Source organism: Pinus tabuliformis, chromosome 6, assembly GCF_031772625.1.
Source record: "Pinus tabuliformis cultivar Carrire ecotype Pingquan chromosome 6, CPIR1, whole genome shotgun sequence".
Lineage (NCBI taxonomy): Eukaryota > Viridiplantae > Streptophyta > Pinopsida > Pinales > Pinaceae > Pinus > Pinus tabuliformis.
In genome coordinates this window covers 1,373,042,140-1,373,059,900 of record NC_142292.1, presented here as the reverse complement: position 1 = coordinate 1,373,059,900, position 17,761 = coordinate 1,373,042,140, and the positions used below count along the sequence as shown (strand labels likewise).

Below are 17,761 nucleotides of genomic sequence, written 5' to 3'. Positions count from 1 at the left end.
TCAAGATATTAATGCAAGAACCCTGATCATTAACTAACACATAAAAACAACATGTTAACATATAACATGCTCATGGTCACATAACCAGCTCCTTAATTCGGAGTGGTGGTCCGATCTCTTGGTTTGGGGGAAAATGATGGGGGTTAGGGTTTTGGCTGCAGGAGCTGGAATTGAACCAGGGCCGCTTAGGCCGATGGCCTAAGGCGCTGCAGACAAGGTTTTCAAGCTGGATGACGGAGGCAGGATCGTACGAAGTGGGACAGCGTGGGTCTACAACGAGGCAGGTGACTGGAAGGAGAGCATGATGAGGACAGCTGGGAGTTAACAGCAGGGCGGCCTCGGAACGTGGAGCATATATCCTTCACTGCGCAGGAGGATGGTTTTAATCCTGGGGGTAAATGCGCTGGCACCATTTCCAGATTACCCGAGGCTCTATACAAAATTCGTAGGAGGAAACAGACCGTTAGCGGTTCCCTGTGATTGTCTGCAGCAGATTTATAACCATGGTAAAACCTAGAGAAGCAGTCGACCTCGACCCTGCACTGGAAGATATTTTGTCGGTTTGGGGTAAGGAGATAACTGCCCAGAATATTGATAAGTTTTTTGGGTCAGCTGGCAGTCATGCAACTGAGAAATACACTCCGGAAGGTTCATGGAGTAACAGGGCACCAAAAGGGTTATTGGAGGAAAGCTTGGAGCTGGCCGGGCTGAACAGTCAAGGAGTTAGGGGTCTGCAGGAGCCGAGTTTTCAGGAGGAGGGTTTCCATCTGACAGGAAAACCCTACGTTTCTCAAGTAAGTAAAGAAAAACCCTACTCTCCTGCTCCTTTCTTATCTGGAGGGCTTGAAGACATTGTTAATTACAAGTCGAAACAAGGGATCTGGAGATGTGTGGGAGGAGGTCTAAAACCTGACATAGTAGCGGCGGAGGGAGGAAGGACGCCGGCAGTTACCAGATCCATACTCGCAAAAGGGCCGTTTAGCCCCAGTCTGGGCACCGGATTGGCTGGCTTAGGAGCGGGTGAACCCTCGGAGCTCAGGAAGGAACCCTCTGGATCGGATAATGGAACGCTGAAAGAGGGCACCGGATTTGCAGAGGGCCTAGACAAAGGAACTGGAGGTAGAACCTCAGCAGACATCTCCGCCAAGGGAAGGCTCACCTAGGACAAGGCCGAGCATGAACAGCTAGAAGAAGCGGTCAAGAGTGCCTCAAAAGCACAAGATAGGGAGGAGACTTCTGAGAAAGAAAAGACAGGGGAGAAAAGGAAAAAACAGAAGCCCATCAAGAAGAAAAAATTCGAAGCAAACTTAGTTCTGGGTATGGATGTTCAGGTAGAAGATGCATTAGAGGTGGCTGAATGCACACTGGTAGGGAGAGCACGGGGCAAGAGTTACTCAGGAAAATTCATCAAACATTGGGTGGAACAACAGTGGCAGACGGCCCCAGTTAAAAGTTTCAAGGTAGCAGTTCTAGTGAAAGGGTGGTTTATGGTGAGATTCGAGAGCAAGGAAGCAGCGGACTGGGTAGTGGGGAGGAATTGGGCTTTTGGGAATCGCCCAGTGTTATTCAAACGGTGGACTCCGCTATTTGACGCGAAAAGGGAGAAGGTTGATGAGTTTCCTGTTTGGGTTCGGGCACCTGGGCTACCCCCTTTCCTTTGGGTGGAATCGGTGTTTAGATCTATAGGGAATTTCCTCGGCACATTCCTGGAGGCGGACATGTCCTTTATTCAAACACACAACAAAGCCATGGCTCGGATCCTGGTCAGTTTAAACCCAAGAGAAGGTCTTGCGGAAACCATCAATCTTCAGTACAAAGATTACGTTTTTGAACAACCTCTGGACTATGAACATCTACCATTTAGATGCCATAGATGCCACGAATATGGCCATCTGGCTAGAGATTGTCTGTTGGGCAATCGCCGAAGAAGGACTCAGAAGACTGCCGAGCAGGAGGAGAAGATAGCGGAGTTGAAAAGGGTTTCCGGGACAGAAGAGGTCCATGAGGAGGATTCTATGGATGTGGACATAAATCAAGAAGGGAAACCTAAGGAACAGGCCTTAGAAGGTCCTCCAGGCAGAGAGGAAGCGGTTGAGGATCAACGCGGATCAGAGAACCTGACCAAGGAACCCATCAATGAACCAGCAGCCACCTCAATTGAAGACTCAAAGGGTATGCAACTAGACTCAAGTAATCCATCTTTGTCTCCTTCAGAAATTAAAGATGCTTGCTTGATATCTGGCTCACAAATCAATAACTGTAACTATGATGAACAATTAAATGTTGAAAACATCACTACTGCTATTCCTTCATTAGACCTGAACTGTGATGATGTTCCAAATAAGAAAGAGGAATATGTTCCCTCCTCCCCTGTATGTCATTATAATCTCCGATCCCTTGATAAAAAGCCTGCGAACCTAGAATCGGTCGGTGGTTTAGGCCCAACCTCTTCACAGGCCTTTAAAAGGAAGGCTAGGGGCAGGAAATCAAACCTGTCCAAAGCACAGGTAAAAGCAAAGTTTGATGTGGCTGACGGAAAACAAATGTCTATCCCTGGGGCGCTTAGAGCAGCGAATCCCTATGAGAATGTAATTAAATGATCTTTTTATCCTGGAATTGCAGGGGTTTAGCCAGTAAACCCAAAAAACTGGCTCTCAAGGAGATAGTTATGCGTTATAATCCTGATGTTCTTCTACTGCAAGAGACTCTCGGTAAAAGCTTAGATGTGGAGATGACCCTAAGATCTATTCTTCCAGGCTGGCACTTTCTCGCAGTAGATTCTGTCAGACATTCGGGTGGCTTGGCCATGGGGTTCAGGGAAGGAAGGCTGCAAATATTTAACCATTGGGGAATGGCTCATGCGCTAGGGATGGAGTTCCAATCACCAGAGTTCGGTTTCCCCCTGTTGATCTTAAACATCTACGGGCCATGCCAGGGGAGGGTAAACTTCTGGACCGATCTCCTGTCAAAATCAGTGCTGAAAAGACAAAATTTGATTATAGGGGGTGATTTAAACTTCTCCATGGGGAATGCCGAAGCCTGGGGTCCTTCTGCCAGAGAAGATCCGCTATCCGAGTTCTTCTTGAACTCTCTCTGCTCTCATAATCTGATAGATGTAAACCTAATCAAATTAAAGCCTACCTGGAGGAATCGAAGAGCAGGGGATGAAAGAATAGCAAAGAGATTGGACCGCTTCCTGATATGTGAAGATTTGTCATCCAGAATTCCAATGTTTAGACAATGGGTGGGGGAGGGAGGAAATTCGGACCACTTCCCAGTTCTTCTTGAGCTCTCCAAACCCCCCCATAAACCAGCAGCTCCATTTAAATTCAATGCATCTTGGTTGCAAGAGGATTCCTACAATAGACTCTTCCGAGAGACATGGAAAACCCCAGATAGGAATTCAATGGAGAGTAAAGGCTTCCTATTCATGGAAAATTTAAAAAGACTAAAGAAAGCTACTATGGATTGGGCGAAGATCAGAAAGCAAAAGCAGAATGAGGAAATAACCCAAATCGATGCAGAACTTCGGGAACTGGAAGGTACTGAGTCGGATGGGTATGCAACGCAGGAATCCAAGGATAGAATATTGCTGCTTGAAAGGCACAGGAACCAAATATTGCTGGCCAGAGAGGAGGAATGGAGGCTGAAGAGCAGGGCGATTTGGCTTAAAGCCGGGGACGAAAACACGAGATTCTTCCATAATTATGCAAAAGGGAGGAAAAACGCGAACACGATATGGAAGCTAAAAGATGATGAGGGTAGAGAGGCCAACACTTTTGAGTCTCTCTCCAATATGGGAAGAAGTCATTTTCAGAACCTGTTTGCTGACCAAGGAGAGATAACTTTAGCAGAAGTAATCAGAACTGCCCAATGTTTTCCCCGGTATGTAGAGGAGGAAGAAGCAGAGAATTTAATCAGAGAAGTCTCCAAGGAGGAAGTGGAAAGAATTATAAAATCAATGGCCAAAGATAAGAGCCCAGGCCCGGACGGGTGGACCATAGAACTCTTCCAACATTTTTTCGAACAGATCGGAGCAGAATTAACTGAGGTGGTGGAAGAGTCTAGGAGGAAAGGAGAGATTTACACCCCTTTCAATTCAACATTCATAGCTTTAATCCCTAAAAAGGAGGAACCAGAATCCTTTGAAGATTTCAGGCCTATTGTCAGGCGGAAAGAGTCGATAGTGCGGACACAACCAACCTCCCTAGGAGCCTAAGACTCTCTAGTGACAAACAAGACAAACAAGAGCAATCCTTCTCTAAACATGCATTTACTATATAAGAAATCAAGTGTTTAGATCCTACCTGTAGTCCAACGCTGTTGTAGCAGTCCAGCTCCGCTGATCCGGATGAGCTCCTCCTTCACTTTGAAACCTGCATACACTAACAATCAAACGATTAAATAGCACTTGATAATCTCATAGAATAAAACATATTTAACACATAGACCAAGGAGTACATGAAACAACTCATAAATAACAAGTTATTGAGAAGAATGGACTCATTTGCATTAATAGGTAACAAAAAGAACAAATACAACCTGAGCCTTGGTGTTGTGCAAGTCCTTCCCAGGGTCCGTCAAGAGTTCTCCTTTACTTTGACAAAGCACACCCACTTCCAAATAGAACAAGCAAAGATGGCAATCTCTCCTCACAAGCTTCTAAATGGGAGTCCTAATTCCTGCAGCATTTACCCTTAGAAATGTATAGCTTCCAACCTCCTCTCCTTCTGGCCCAATGCCTGTATTTATAGTGCTCAAGAGGAGGTTAATCAGGTCCACCATCAATGGGATAATCCCCTCTTTGGGTGGGATAGCTCCCTTATTGATGGGATAAGTTCCTCTTTGATAGGAGTGCATGAACCATCTGGAGGCGCCCAATACACGTTGAACAACCTTCTAGAATGCTCTAGAAATGACCACAAGTAACTTTTTAAAGATGAAACTTGCGCATTCTAACCTTTACAGGGGGACGCACCTGTCCCTTTACATACAGAGCGTCTTTGGACGCAGCTTTTGTGAACATTGGGAGCGTCCCCGCAGGTAAGGTTGAGAGAACCTGCGTCCCCAGAGATAAATACATTTATACAAGACTTTCTCTCTTTTTTGGAGTTTGACATGGAGAGCAGAGGCATAAGACTTGCCTAAGAGGGTAGCATGACTGTTGATTGAGCCATACTAACTGTAAATAGTCATGGTGACATTTTTTAGTGTAACAGATTGCCCCCTAAAGTGCGAAGCCTGGAATAGATTAGGGTTTGTAATATCTAGGAAGGGTGAAGTGCTTTATCATTTCAAGGATTATCCCGTGGAGAGCCTGGTCAGAACCTGTAATTTTCAACACAAAATACATGTATAAGATTATATCATCACTGAGGTAGGCATTCCCATACTCAGATCAAAATTTTAACTAACACACTAACTACTCTGATACAGGAATGATCTTGAAGTACATCACAATCATAGACTTTTGTAGACACAGTATGGACGCAGCCATCTGTTTATGATTAGTCTACTTAGATAATGAATACAAAACTCCTCGCAACCTGGATGGTGGAAACTAGATCCAGGGTCTTCACTTCTACTTCCCGAATTGGTACGATTCTAGCCATGCGAATAAATGAGTTGATGTCGAACATGGTAGAAACCACTTGATTACCAGTCGATGATGTAAACTGTTAACAAGCGTGAGAGAGACCACCAGTAATGTCAATGGTTCTCAAAGTACCCAGTACAATCCATGAGATGTGAATGAATGAGTTGATGTCGAACATTTCACGGAATCCTTCGATCGAAAGTCATTGATGTAAACTGACGTCAAAGGCGAGAAACCTGCCATTGATGCATGCAGACTTCAAGGTACTGACGATTTCTAAGTCATCTCTCTAGATAATGTGCTGATGTCGATAGAAAGCGACCCGTTGCAGGCAAGCCCGCAACACGAAATCATTGTTCAAGTTGAAGAAATGTTGTTGTAAGGACTGACTCAGGGATGGTCAAATGGATGACAAGTATTTTGCAGATGAAAGTTTTGCTTGCAGACCTCTTGAACACATAACGACACGACAGATGGCTTGGTGACGAATAACTCAAAGTTAATCCCCGGAACCCGGTTAAAGACTTTCAAAGTGGTTTGATCAACTGTGAGGTAAAAGATTTCCCAACCCAGGTGAATGAAAAGTGTCGTGTTCAAGAGTGGTAATAAAGTTTCTTTTGAGACAAAAGGTAACAAACAGGTTCATTCTTCTCTCTTTTCCCCCACCATTTCTGGCAAGTACCTCTTTATTTTTAACAAGCTCGAGGAGGATAACATATGCTTGATTATAAGCTCATCCTTCGGATGAGTCCAACCTAGTTTTGATTTGAACCCTAGGAAGGGGTGGTTCGTTCTTGTTTGTAATTGAACAGGTCCTTTACTGTGAAATGTTTAACGAGCCCAGTACAGGAGAAACTCGGTGTTTTTCAATTTTAGAGAGTCTGAAAAACTTAAGAAGACTCCAAGTTGAACTTTTTCGTAGATTTGTGTCCCTCAAGCCCGAAAAAGTATAAAATAATACCTGGGGGAACCGCTTAGTCTTGCGACCAAGGAGTACTTTCATGATTAGTGCCTCTGACCTGAAAAGTAAAAAGCGATCAAGGACACGTCGTTTTATTTCCAGTATCGAGTTTGAAACGACAAAAACCCGGCAATCTTTTCCTGTTTTTACGGTCAGAAAAAAGCTATAAGGGGACCGTCTTTTAATTCCGTTTTAACGAGTGTAAAAGAAACGCTCGGCAATCTTTTCATGTTTTAGGAGTCTGAAAAGGGCTTAAAAGAGAACTCCAAGGTTTCACTTTTTCGTAAGTTTTAACGAGTTCGAAAAAGGGATAAAAATGTACTCATGGTTTTCACTTTTTCGTAAATTTTAATGAGTTCGAAAAAATGATAAAAATGTACTCATATGGCCGACTTTCAATTTAATTTACGAGCAGGAAAAGACGAAAAGAACTCGGCATTTTCATTTGTTTTACGAGAATGAAAGATAGCAAAATAATCTCGGGATTTTCATGAGTTTAACGAGTCTTGAAAATAACTGAAACTGACTCGAGATAGGTTTCATTTTTACAAAAGCTTGAAACAGATAAAAACTATGCTTCAAAGTAGTTTCATTTTTACACAAGCTTGAAACAGAGAGAAAACTGTGCTTGATGCCCCCTAAGCGTAACTGTTAGAGCACATGCCCCCCCAGCTTCATTTCATTCAACCAGTTGGACGAAATGAAGGTTGAGTTACGAGATCATTTGAAAGACTCGATCTAAAACTATAAGAAAATTATGCAAAACTAACTAACCTAAAAATACAACTTAACATCTATGAGATCTAGTCAAACTCTCGACTCAATTAGAGGAGGATTTGTTTCATTTTTTAACGAGCTTGAAACAGGAAAAGAAAAGTATAAAATAATACCTGGGGGAACCGCTTAGTCTTGCGACCAAGGAGTACTTTCATGATTAGTGCCTCTGACCTGAAAAGTAAAAAGCGATCAAGGACACGTCGTTTTATTTCCAGTATCGAGTTTGAAACGACAAAAACCCGGCAATCTTTTCCTGTTTTTACGGTCAGAAAAAAGCTATAAGGGGACCGTCTTTTAATTCCGTTTTAACGAGTGTAAAAGAAACGCTCGGCAATCTTTTCATGTTTTAGGAGTCTGAAAAGGGCTTAAAAGAGAACTCCAAGGTTTCACTTTTTCGTAAGTTTTAACGAGTTCGAAAAAGGGATAAAAATGTACTCATGGTTTTCACTTTTTCGTAAATTTTAATGAGTTCGAAAAAATGATAAAAATGTACTCATATGGCCGACTTTCAATTTAATTTACGAGCAGGAAAAGGCGGAAAGAACTCGGCATTTTCATTTGTTTTATGAGAATGAAAGATAGCAAAATAATCTCGGGATTTTCATGAGTTTAACGAGTCTTGAAAATAACTGAAACTGACTCGAGATAGGTTTCATTTTTACAAAAGCTTGAAACAGATAAAAACTATGCTTCAAAGTAGTTTCATTTTTACACAAGCTTGAAACAGAGAGAAAACTGTGCTTGATGCCCCCTAAGCGTAACTGTTAGAGCGCATGCCCCCCCAGCTTCATTTCATTCAACCAGTTGGACGAAATGAAGGTTGAGTTACGAGATCATTTGAAAGACTCGATCTAAAACTGTAAGAAAATTATGCAAAACTAACTAACTTAAAAATACAACTTAACATCTATGAGATCTAGTCAAACTCTCGACTCAATTAGAGGAGGATTTGTTTCATTTTTTAACGAGCTTGAAACAGGAAAAGAAAAGTATAAAATAATACCTGGGGGAACCGCTTAGTCTTGCGACCAAGGAGTACTTTCATGATTAGTGCCTCTGACCTGAAAAGTAAAAAGCGATCAAGGACACGTCGTTTTATTTCCAGTATCGAGTTTGAAACGACAAAAACCCGGCAATCTTTTCCTGTTTTTACGGTCAGAAAAAAGCTATAAGGGGACCGTCTTTTAATTCCGTTTTAACGAGTGTAAAAGAAACGCTCGGCAATCTTTTCATGTTTTAGGAGTCTGAAAAGGGCTTAAAAGAGAACTCCAAGGTTTCACTTTTTCGTAAGTTTTAACGAGTTCGAAAAAGGGATAAAAATGTACTCATGGTTTTCACTTTTTCGTAAATTTTAATGAGTTCGAAAAAATGATAAAAATGTACTCATATGGCCGACTTTCAATTTAATTTACGAGTAGGAAAAGACGGAAAGAACTCGGCATTTTCATTTGTTTTACGAGAATGAAAGATAGCAAAATAATCTCGGGATTTTCATGAGTTTAACGAGTCTTGAAAATAACTGAAACTGACTCGAGATAGGTTTCATTTTTACAAAAGCTTGAAACAGATAAAAACTATGCTTCAAAGTAGTTTCATTTTTACACAAGCTTGAAACAGAGAGAAAACTGTGCTTGATGCCCCCTAAGCGTAACTGTTAGAGCGCATGCCCCCCCAGCTTCATTTCATTCAACCAGTTGGACGAAATGAAGGTTGAGTTACGAGATCATTTGAAAGACTCGATCTAAAACTGTAAGAAAATTATGCAAAACTAACTAACCTAAAAATACAACTTAACATCTATGAGATCTAGTCAAACTCTCGACTCAATTAGAGGAGGATTTGTTTCATTTTTTAACGAGCTTGAAACAGGAAAAGAACTATGCTCGGATTCGGTTTCATGTTTACACAAGCTTGAAACGAAAAACTATGCTTGTTATAAGTTCGCATGCCCCCAACATAATGACGCAAAACGAGGTACATGCCCCCCAAGCTTCATTGCATTCAATGAGGTGGATGGAATGAAGCTTTACGTTCAAGATCTTAGAAGATTTACACACCGAACTCTAAAAACCTTGATTCATTTTTTAACGAGCTTGACACAAGAAAAGGAACTATGCTCTAAAATCCTTGATTCATTTTTTAACGAGCTTGACGCAAGATAAGGAACTATGCTCATGACTACTCTCTACAATCTACCTACTTAACCTACCCTTGTTTCATTTTTTAACGAGCTTGACACAAGACAAGGAACTATGCTCAAAAAGTTCGCATGCCCCCAGCATAACGATGCAAAGCGAGGTACATGCCCCCCAGGCTTCATTGCATTCAACCGGCTGGATGAAATGAAGGTTTACTTTCAATATTTAACTTGAAAAGGGAGTTGTTTCATTTTTAAGGAGGTTGACACAAGAGAAGAACTATCCTCATACCTGATTCATTATTTAACGAGGTTGACTCAGTAACAGGAACTATCCTCAAAAACCTACTTTCTACAATCTACCTATATATCCTAAAATCTACCTGATTCATGTTTTAACGAGGTTGACTCAGTAAAAGAACTATCCTCGTACTCACTGATTCATTTTTTAATGAGGTTGACACAGTAAAAGGAACTTTCCTCATACCCTCCTATTTCATTTTTTAACGAGGTTGATACAGGAAGAACTATCCTCACAACTCCTTGTTTCATTTTTTAATGAGCTTGACACAAGACAAGGAACTATGCTCATGACGTCCAGTTTCATTTTTTAACGAGGTTGAGACTAGAAGAAACTATCCTCACCCACACTGATTCATTTTTTAACGAGGTCGACACAGTAAAAGGAACTTTCCTCGTACTATCCAATTTCATTTTTTAACGAGGTTGAGAGAGGAATAAACTATCCTCGTACACACTGATCATGGCTTCCAACTGGAAGAAAGACATGTCAATGGACACACCTTGATCATGGCTTCCAAGAGGTCTTCATCAGAAGGAAGAATAGTACTCTGGAAGGAACACATGTCAAGGGACTCAAAAGGGATAAGAACATCGTGTTCAAGTAATCCCATAGAGTTTTCCATGTCAATTACCGGATCTAAATCAACAGTGAGAGGCTCACTTACATCGGTAACTGAAAACATGGGACCAGTTGCCACATAATTAACCCGTGGCAGGGTAGATACCACTTTAGAATCAGGAACATTTAGGGGTGTCATATTATTGGTAGTTGAAACAAGACTAGGGAATGAAAGCTGGTCTACAGTCACAATATTGCCATTGTGAGGGAAAGACATCACGCGAAAGAGTGTCGATACGACAGCTTTCATTGCATAAACATAATCTCGCCCAAGGAGTAAATTGAAATCCAAGGGACCTCGAACTACCATAAGATCAATACAGACAATTTTACCTTCCAAGGTAATAGAAAACTTAGGAAGGATCCCTAAAGGTTCACTAATGGTTCTGTTAAAAGCTTTCAGATTCTGCGTAATAGGCGCAAGCTGAGGGGAACCCAAAGCTTTCCAAACAGTTGAGGATAAAATACTAACAGAAGCACCTTCATCTACCTGAGTACGATGTATGTCCCTACCACCAGCCTTGACAATGATTTGGAAAGGGATGGAGGAAGGAAGACGAGGTTCTGTCAGTCTATTCCAATCAAAGGAAAAGACCTCAGTGCTTGGAGGGGGTTTTATAGAAACAGGTGAAATGCCCCCCGGCATAGAAGAATCTGATGTAACAAGAAGAACCTGAGCAGTATGAAGTTCACTCTCTAAAGGGAAAGTGGGATCGACTGAATGTGAAATTGAATCGACCACTTGATCAACTAATAGATCATCAACCTGAGTGACATGAGTTTCACTCTCCAATGGAAGAGTGTGATCGATTGTATTTGAATTTTGATCAATCACTCCGTCAGTTGACGGTAGGTTGGGAGAAAGTTTACGGTAACCAGTTGGAAATTCTTGTTGTGGAACAGTAAGTTTTTCCAACAATGTTGAGGCTTCATCCATGTGAGGGCAAATGTGAGTTTGATGACTCCCTTTGCATAACTTACAAGGAAACCTAACTTTACCCTTTTTCCCAGGAACCTGACTATCACTGGTTGATGGATCAATAGAAAGTTGATGAGATTTTTCTGACCATACTTCCAAGACCTTTGGAATACCAGGACAATTGACAAGGAAGTGGTCACCCTTACAAAGCCTGCAAGGGTATTTGGGTTTATGCTGCATGTCGGAGTTTTCCTCAACACAACTAACACTTACAGCAATGGTTGGTTGGTTGACTTCTTTCTTATCTTTCTTCTTCTTCTTCTTCTTCTTCTTCCCTTTCTTCTTCTTCTTAGCCTCCTGGTTACTAGCATCAAGGCTTTTACCAGGCGAAGAGGAAGAAATGGAGGAAGAAAAATTAGGCGAAGAAGGTAAAGGGTCAACAGAAGGTTGGTGATGTTGAGATGGTGAACTCTGTGAAGGAGAAGCATTCGGTTGAGGTTGAACAATTGGAGTATTTTGGGCCAACGAAGTTGAAAATAACCATATCGGTAAACCTATTGTAAATCCAGGTAATGACAAAGTAGCCATATAAGGAGGACCATCATTCCCAAAGTAAGGAAAAGTACTAGGATTCTCATTAGGAGGGGTTCCTAGGTTGATAAATTCCGGAACATTTGCCATTATATTCAACTTCAGTGAATTTTATTAACAATTTAAAACTAAAATTAACAGTTCACAATTCACACCTATGGTCTCTAAAAGTAAAAACAAACAAATTAACACGCGCTATCAAATCTAGGAGTCAAACCACACACAAACAGTAAGCTCTCCGGACCGAAAACACTAGTTGGTGATGAAGCCCAACCTCGCAGAATTCAGTACAGAAATGGCGGGTGGAACAGTTACCCCGGCAACCTGCTTAATGAATAGACTAGACCAAGTTCCTCCACTTTAACCGTCTCGAGTGAAGTGAACCCCCCAGAAAATCCAAGTGAGTATAGCCGACGTCTGCTCTAGGTACAGTGGGACCTTCCCTCCACCGTCACCTCGGTAGAATCCTAAAGATAATGGCCACTAAGGTTACCAACCGCAACAAATGCACCTGGGGGAATAGTCTAAACTCCGACAGCACGCAAGGGCAGAGTAGCAAGCTCAATCCCCTTGTCGGCTCCTTGACAATAATCCAAGGTTTACCGACAAGTGACCCCTGGCTCCTCGACAATGGTTAATCCGAGGTTTACCGTTTGTAATACGTGCGTGTCTGGCGTCGTTCCCAATGAGGGGGGAATGATCCCCTCACTGGTTCGGACACGAGCTCGTGCTTCTCCTTTAAGAGGAGCTTTCCCAGAGTACAAGTGAGACAATTGGATTTATTCTATCACAAGATGAGCTACTTGTTTGGTTTTGCTGTCTTGGAGAGTTAATTACTCTCCTACTCCAAGACACTAGCCTGATCTATATGGGTGCTTCAGAGCCCTAGAAATGTAAAAATTACTAGATGAATTTTAATTAAGCGCTGTGTTATTAAGGCTGTTTTTACTCAAATGGGTAAATGGAGATGAAACCAATGGTGTTATGACCCGACTCAACTGAATGCAATCGAATATGATAATGTAATCTTTTCAATTCGATGAATCCTAACTAAAGTAAGGAGAGAGTTTCCATTCACTTCCAACAATGCAAAAAATTGATCACTAAGAGAAAATATAACAAATTCTCTAATGCACTAATTTTATCAAGAAAAACTAATGCAAATCAATTCCAAACCATTTTTTCATTTTTATTTTTATGCAAATTCAAATCAAAGAAAACTGATCTAAATCTACAATTGATTTTTCAGAATGTAAACTATGCAATTGTAATCTATGCACAATTCACTTGAAAAGTATGCAAATGTAATCTATGCACATTTTCATTCATATTCTGAAAATGAGAATTCTAATTACGCAAATGTGATCTATGCAAGAGAATTCTCAAACACAAGACGATTCTAATGTGATCTAAGAACCAATCAAGTGCAAGTCGAGAAAATTGGGTGAGAGTTCCAAAGATCAAAAAATAAAAAACACTCAAAGGCGATTAACACTCATACGCAATTTAGCCCCCCCTCAAACAAACCTCCAAGTAATGACCAAAGGAAATCAAATCAAGAATTTCTCAAAAAAGAGACTCAAAACACCCAATTGATGAAAGCTTAAAGCAGGAATGCCGATGAAACAAGCTTAGGTGAAGATCTTTGACAAGAGACTAATGGATCTGGGCAGTAAAAACTAAGAAAAAGCAAAATCTAAGAGAAAAAATGCAAAAAATGGAATTTTCTTAAATTTTAGCAGGGGACGCAGGCAACCCGTTAAGACAGGTGCGGGCCCACTCTGTGCACACAGCGACAGTGCGTGCAGGGACGCACTGTGCAATACTCAGAGGGTGCGTCCTACTGGAAAATTCAAGAAAAACTAAATTGAATCTAACCCTAAGCTAACCCACCCAAAAACAAAGTCACAGAGCCAAAAACCAGAAAATAAATGACTTTTCTCAGATCAAAGTTGCATACAAAGGAAAAGACTTTCACATCAATGGATTCCCCAGCAGAGTCGCCAATTTGTCAGGCGGAAAGAGTCGATAGTGCGGACACAACCAACCTCCCTAGGAGCCTAAGACTCTCTAGTGACAAACAAGACAAACAAGAGCAATCCTTCTCTAAACATGCATTTACTATATAAGAAATCAAGTGTTTAGATCCTACCTGTAGTCCAACGCTGTTGTAGCAGTCCAGCTCCGCTGATCCGGATGAGCTCCTCCTTCACTTTGAAACCTGCATACACTAACAATCAAACGATTAAATAGCACTTGATAATCTCATAGAATAAAACATATTTAACACATAGACCAAGGAGTACATGAAACAACTCATAAATAACAAGTTATTGAGAAGAATGGACTCATTTGCATTAATAGGTAACAAAAAGAACAAATACAACCTGAGCCTTGGTGTTGTGCAAGTCCTTCCCAGGGTCCGTCAAGAGTTCTCCTTTACTTTGACAAAGCACACCCACTTCCAAATAGAACAAGCAAAGATGGCAATCTCTCCTCACAAGCTTCTAAATGGGAGTCCTAATTCCTGCAGCATTTACCCTTAGAAATGTATAGCTTCCAACCTCCTCTCCTTCTGGCCCAATGCCTGTATTTATAGTGCTCAAGAGGAGGTTAATCAGGTCCACCATCAATGGGATAATCCCCTCTTTGGGTGGGATAGCTCCCTTATTGATGGGATAAGTTCCTCTTTGATAGGAGTGCATGAACCATCTGGAGGCGCCCAATACACGTCGAACAACCTTCTAGAATGCTCTAGAAATGACCACAAGTAACTTTTTAAAGATGAAACTTGCGCATTCTAACCTTTACAGGGGGACGCACCTGTCCCTTTACATACAGAGCGTCTTTGGACGCAGCTTTTGTGAACATTGGGAGCGTCCCCGCAGGTAAGGTTGAGAGAACCTGCGTCCCCAGAGATAAATACATTTATACAAGACTTTCTCTCTTTTTTGGAGTTTGACATGGAGAGCAGAGGCATAAGACTTGCCTAAGAGGGTAGCATGACTGTTGATTGAGCCATACTAACTGTAAATAGTCATGGTGACATTTTTTAGTGTAACACCTATATCATTATGCAACAGTATATACAAAATTATTGCAAAAGTGATAGCTGTCCGTCTAAAGCCGATTCTGTCAAAATGCATTTCAAGTGAACAGTTTGGATTCCTGGACGGTCGTCAAATCCATGAAGCCATAGGAGTAGCGCAGGAGACAATTCACAGTGTCAGGCAGACGAACAGGAAAGGAGCTGTGATTAAAATTGACCTGTCCAAAGCCTATGACAGGATCAGCTGGACATATCTGAGGATGTTATTAACTCATATAGGCTTTAACCTGGAATTCATCAACTGGGTTATGGGATGCATCACTAGTGTCAGTTTTGCAGTTTTAATTAATGGGGCAGCATCCTCTTTTTTCAAAGGGCAAAGAGGACTAAGACAGGGATGCCCTTTGTCGCCTCTACTCTTTCTTCTAGTAGCTGAAGGTTTGAGTCAACTGATTCTGGAGGCCAAAAGGGAAGGTTCGGTAAAAGGTTTGGAAGTTGCAGTAAATATGTTTATTTCACACCTCCTCTTTGTAGATGATATCTTATTATTTACGAATGGGAACTTGACTGAAATTAAGGAACTAAAAAACATTCTTGATCTATTCATGAAAGCGACAGGGATGCAAGTAAACTTCAGGAAATCTCAGCTAATCATGGAAGGTTTCAATAGACATGAGAAACGCCTAATTACTTCAATTCTGCCTTTTGACGTATATAACATGGAAAATCCTTTCAAGTATTTGGGGTTCTGGCTGAAGCCAAATGCCTACAAAAAACAGGATTGGAATTGGTTGTTAGCTAAAATTGAAGCAAAAATCTCACATTGGAGTTATAAGTGGCTATCTAGAGCAGGTAGATTGACCTTAATCAACTCTGTGTTACAAGCCATGCCGGTTTTTTGGGCAGCTTTGACTTGGGTTCCTAAAGGGACTCTTGACAAGATAAGAAGGATTTGCAGCAGATTTCTCTGGGCTGGCTCAAAGGAGGACTCAGTACTCCCTTGGGTCGCATGGGAGAAAGTGGCAAGGCCAAAAGAATGGGGAGGGTGGGGAATCAAAAATCTCTCTGATTTTAGCCTCTCCTTGGCTGCCAAATCTGGATGGAGAATCATCAACATGGAAAACCTTTGGACGAGAGTGGTGAAGCGGAAATATATAGACCCTGTCCCTCTTGAAGAATGGATCAGGAACCCAAATAAGAAAGGAAGGAATGTTTCGGTGGTATGGAAAGCTACTACAGAGGCTTTTAAAGTTATCGAACAAGGTTTGGCTTGGCAGGTTGGGAATGGAGAAAATCTGAGGATAGGGAAGGATCCGTGGGTTGGATGCAATGGTAATTTCGCTCTTTCCCCAGGACTGATCAGACATCTTGAATCCAAGGGCATCTTTTTTCTGAATCGGGTTGAGAAAATTGGTCAGTCCTCAATCTGGGGGCAAGCATGGAAAACAGGAGAAGAACTAGATCTCAGACCTTTCTGGTGGAACGAGTGGAAGGCATTTACTCAAGAACTCTCCAGAACAAATGTAAGGCTGAAAGGCAGACCAGATCAATTGGTATGGGCTCATGCGGAATCTGGAGCTTACTCTCCAAAATTCGGTTATAAATTTTTAATGTCAAAAAAAGGATGGGAAGAACCGGAATGGTGGGCCAAACTGTTATGGAAACTCAAATGCCCAGCAAAAGCCAGGTTATTCTTTTGGTGTATTCTCAAAAGGAAAATTCCAACATGGGACATTCTTCAATCCAGATATAAGCAAGGACCGGGGAGATGCCCCCTATGCAAATCTGATTCTGAGACTATAAGACATCTGTTTTTAGAATGCCCTACTGTCAAAAAGATATGGGGGGAGGTCCGGAAACTCATCCAAAAACCGTTAAATTGGGAAGGGGAAAATTTATCCGATGTTTGGGAAAAGTGGTGGCGACAGTATTCAGAGGGGAACTTACGGAATCTACCCCCCATCATTTGTTGGGGAGTCTGGATTGCAAGGAACAGGTGTATCTTTTCGGACAAGGAAACTCCTGCTGAAATAATTGCACTACAATGTACTGTTATTCTTTCAAATATTCCAGAATCAGAGGAGGAAAGGAATCCCAAACAGATAAGAGAAGAACAAATCAAAGCAGGGGTCCCATGGGCCTATTTTGATGGGGCTTCACAGAACAATTCAGCAGGAGCAGGGATGATTATTCACCTAAATGAAAACCAGATTTTAAAAGCTTCAGTGGGCCTAGGCACCAGATCTAACAACTTTGCTGAAATGTCCGCCTTAAAGCTACTTCTATGCTGGCTTATCCACAGGAACATCTTCACAGTTCAGATTTTTGGGGACTCTTTAAATGTTGTAAAATGGGTTAATGGACAAAGTAGATGTCAAAATTATATGTTGAGACCTTTATTAGAAGAAATTCAGAATCTAAAGACTTCATTTAATGTTTTTTCACTTTGCCATATATACAGGGAACGGAATGAATCAGCAGACAAGCTTTCTAAGGAAGGTTTACAGCAAAATATGGGCAGCTGGAGAATAGCAGAGGAAGATTATGGACAGATCCGTGTGTCGGATCAGCCTCCCTATGCATAGTTTTTTGGTTTTGTCTGATGATTTATATATACTATCAAAACTGTTGTAACTGGTTGTGAGTACAGTTGTCTTTTGGCAAACTGTTGGTACTTTTCTTTTGACTTTCATGGTATCTATTTCCTAATTTGGGTTGTTTTCCTCAATGAGGAGACCCAGGAATAGATGCGTGACTTTGATCCTTGTTTGGACTTGGTTTATATGGGCTGACATTAGTGATTATCTGG

At 41.4% G+C, this 17,761-nt stretch overlaps 1 protein-coding gene across 1 annotated transcript; it reads left to right on the top strand.

Moving 5' to 3' along the window:
* The first annotated feature begins 1,319 nt into the window (after positions 1 to 1,319).
* LOC149263740 (uncharacterized) lies at positions 1,320 to 17,537 on the top strand. The gene is made up of 3 exons (XM_089390173.1): positions 1,320 to 2,518; positions 2,623 to 3,885; positions 14,987 to 17,537. The coding sequence occupies exons 1-3, from the start codon at positions 1,320 to 1,322 to the stop codon at positions 17,535 to 17,537; spliced, it is 5,013 nt and encodes a 1,670-aa protein (XP_089246299.1).
* The last annotated feature ends 224 nt before the right edge of the window (positions 17,538 to 17,761 follow it).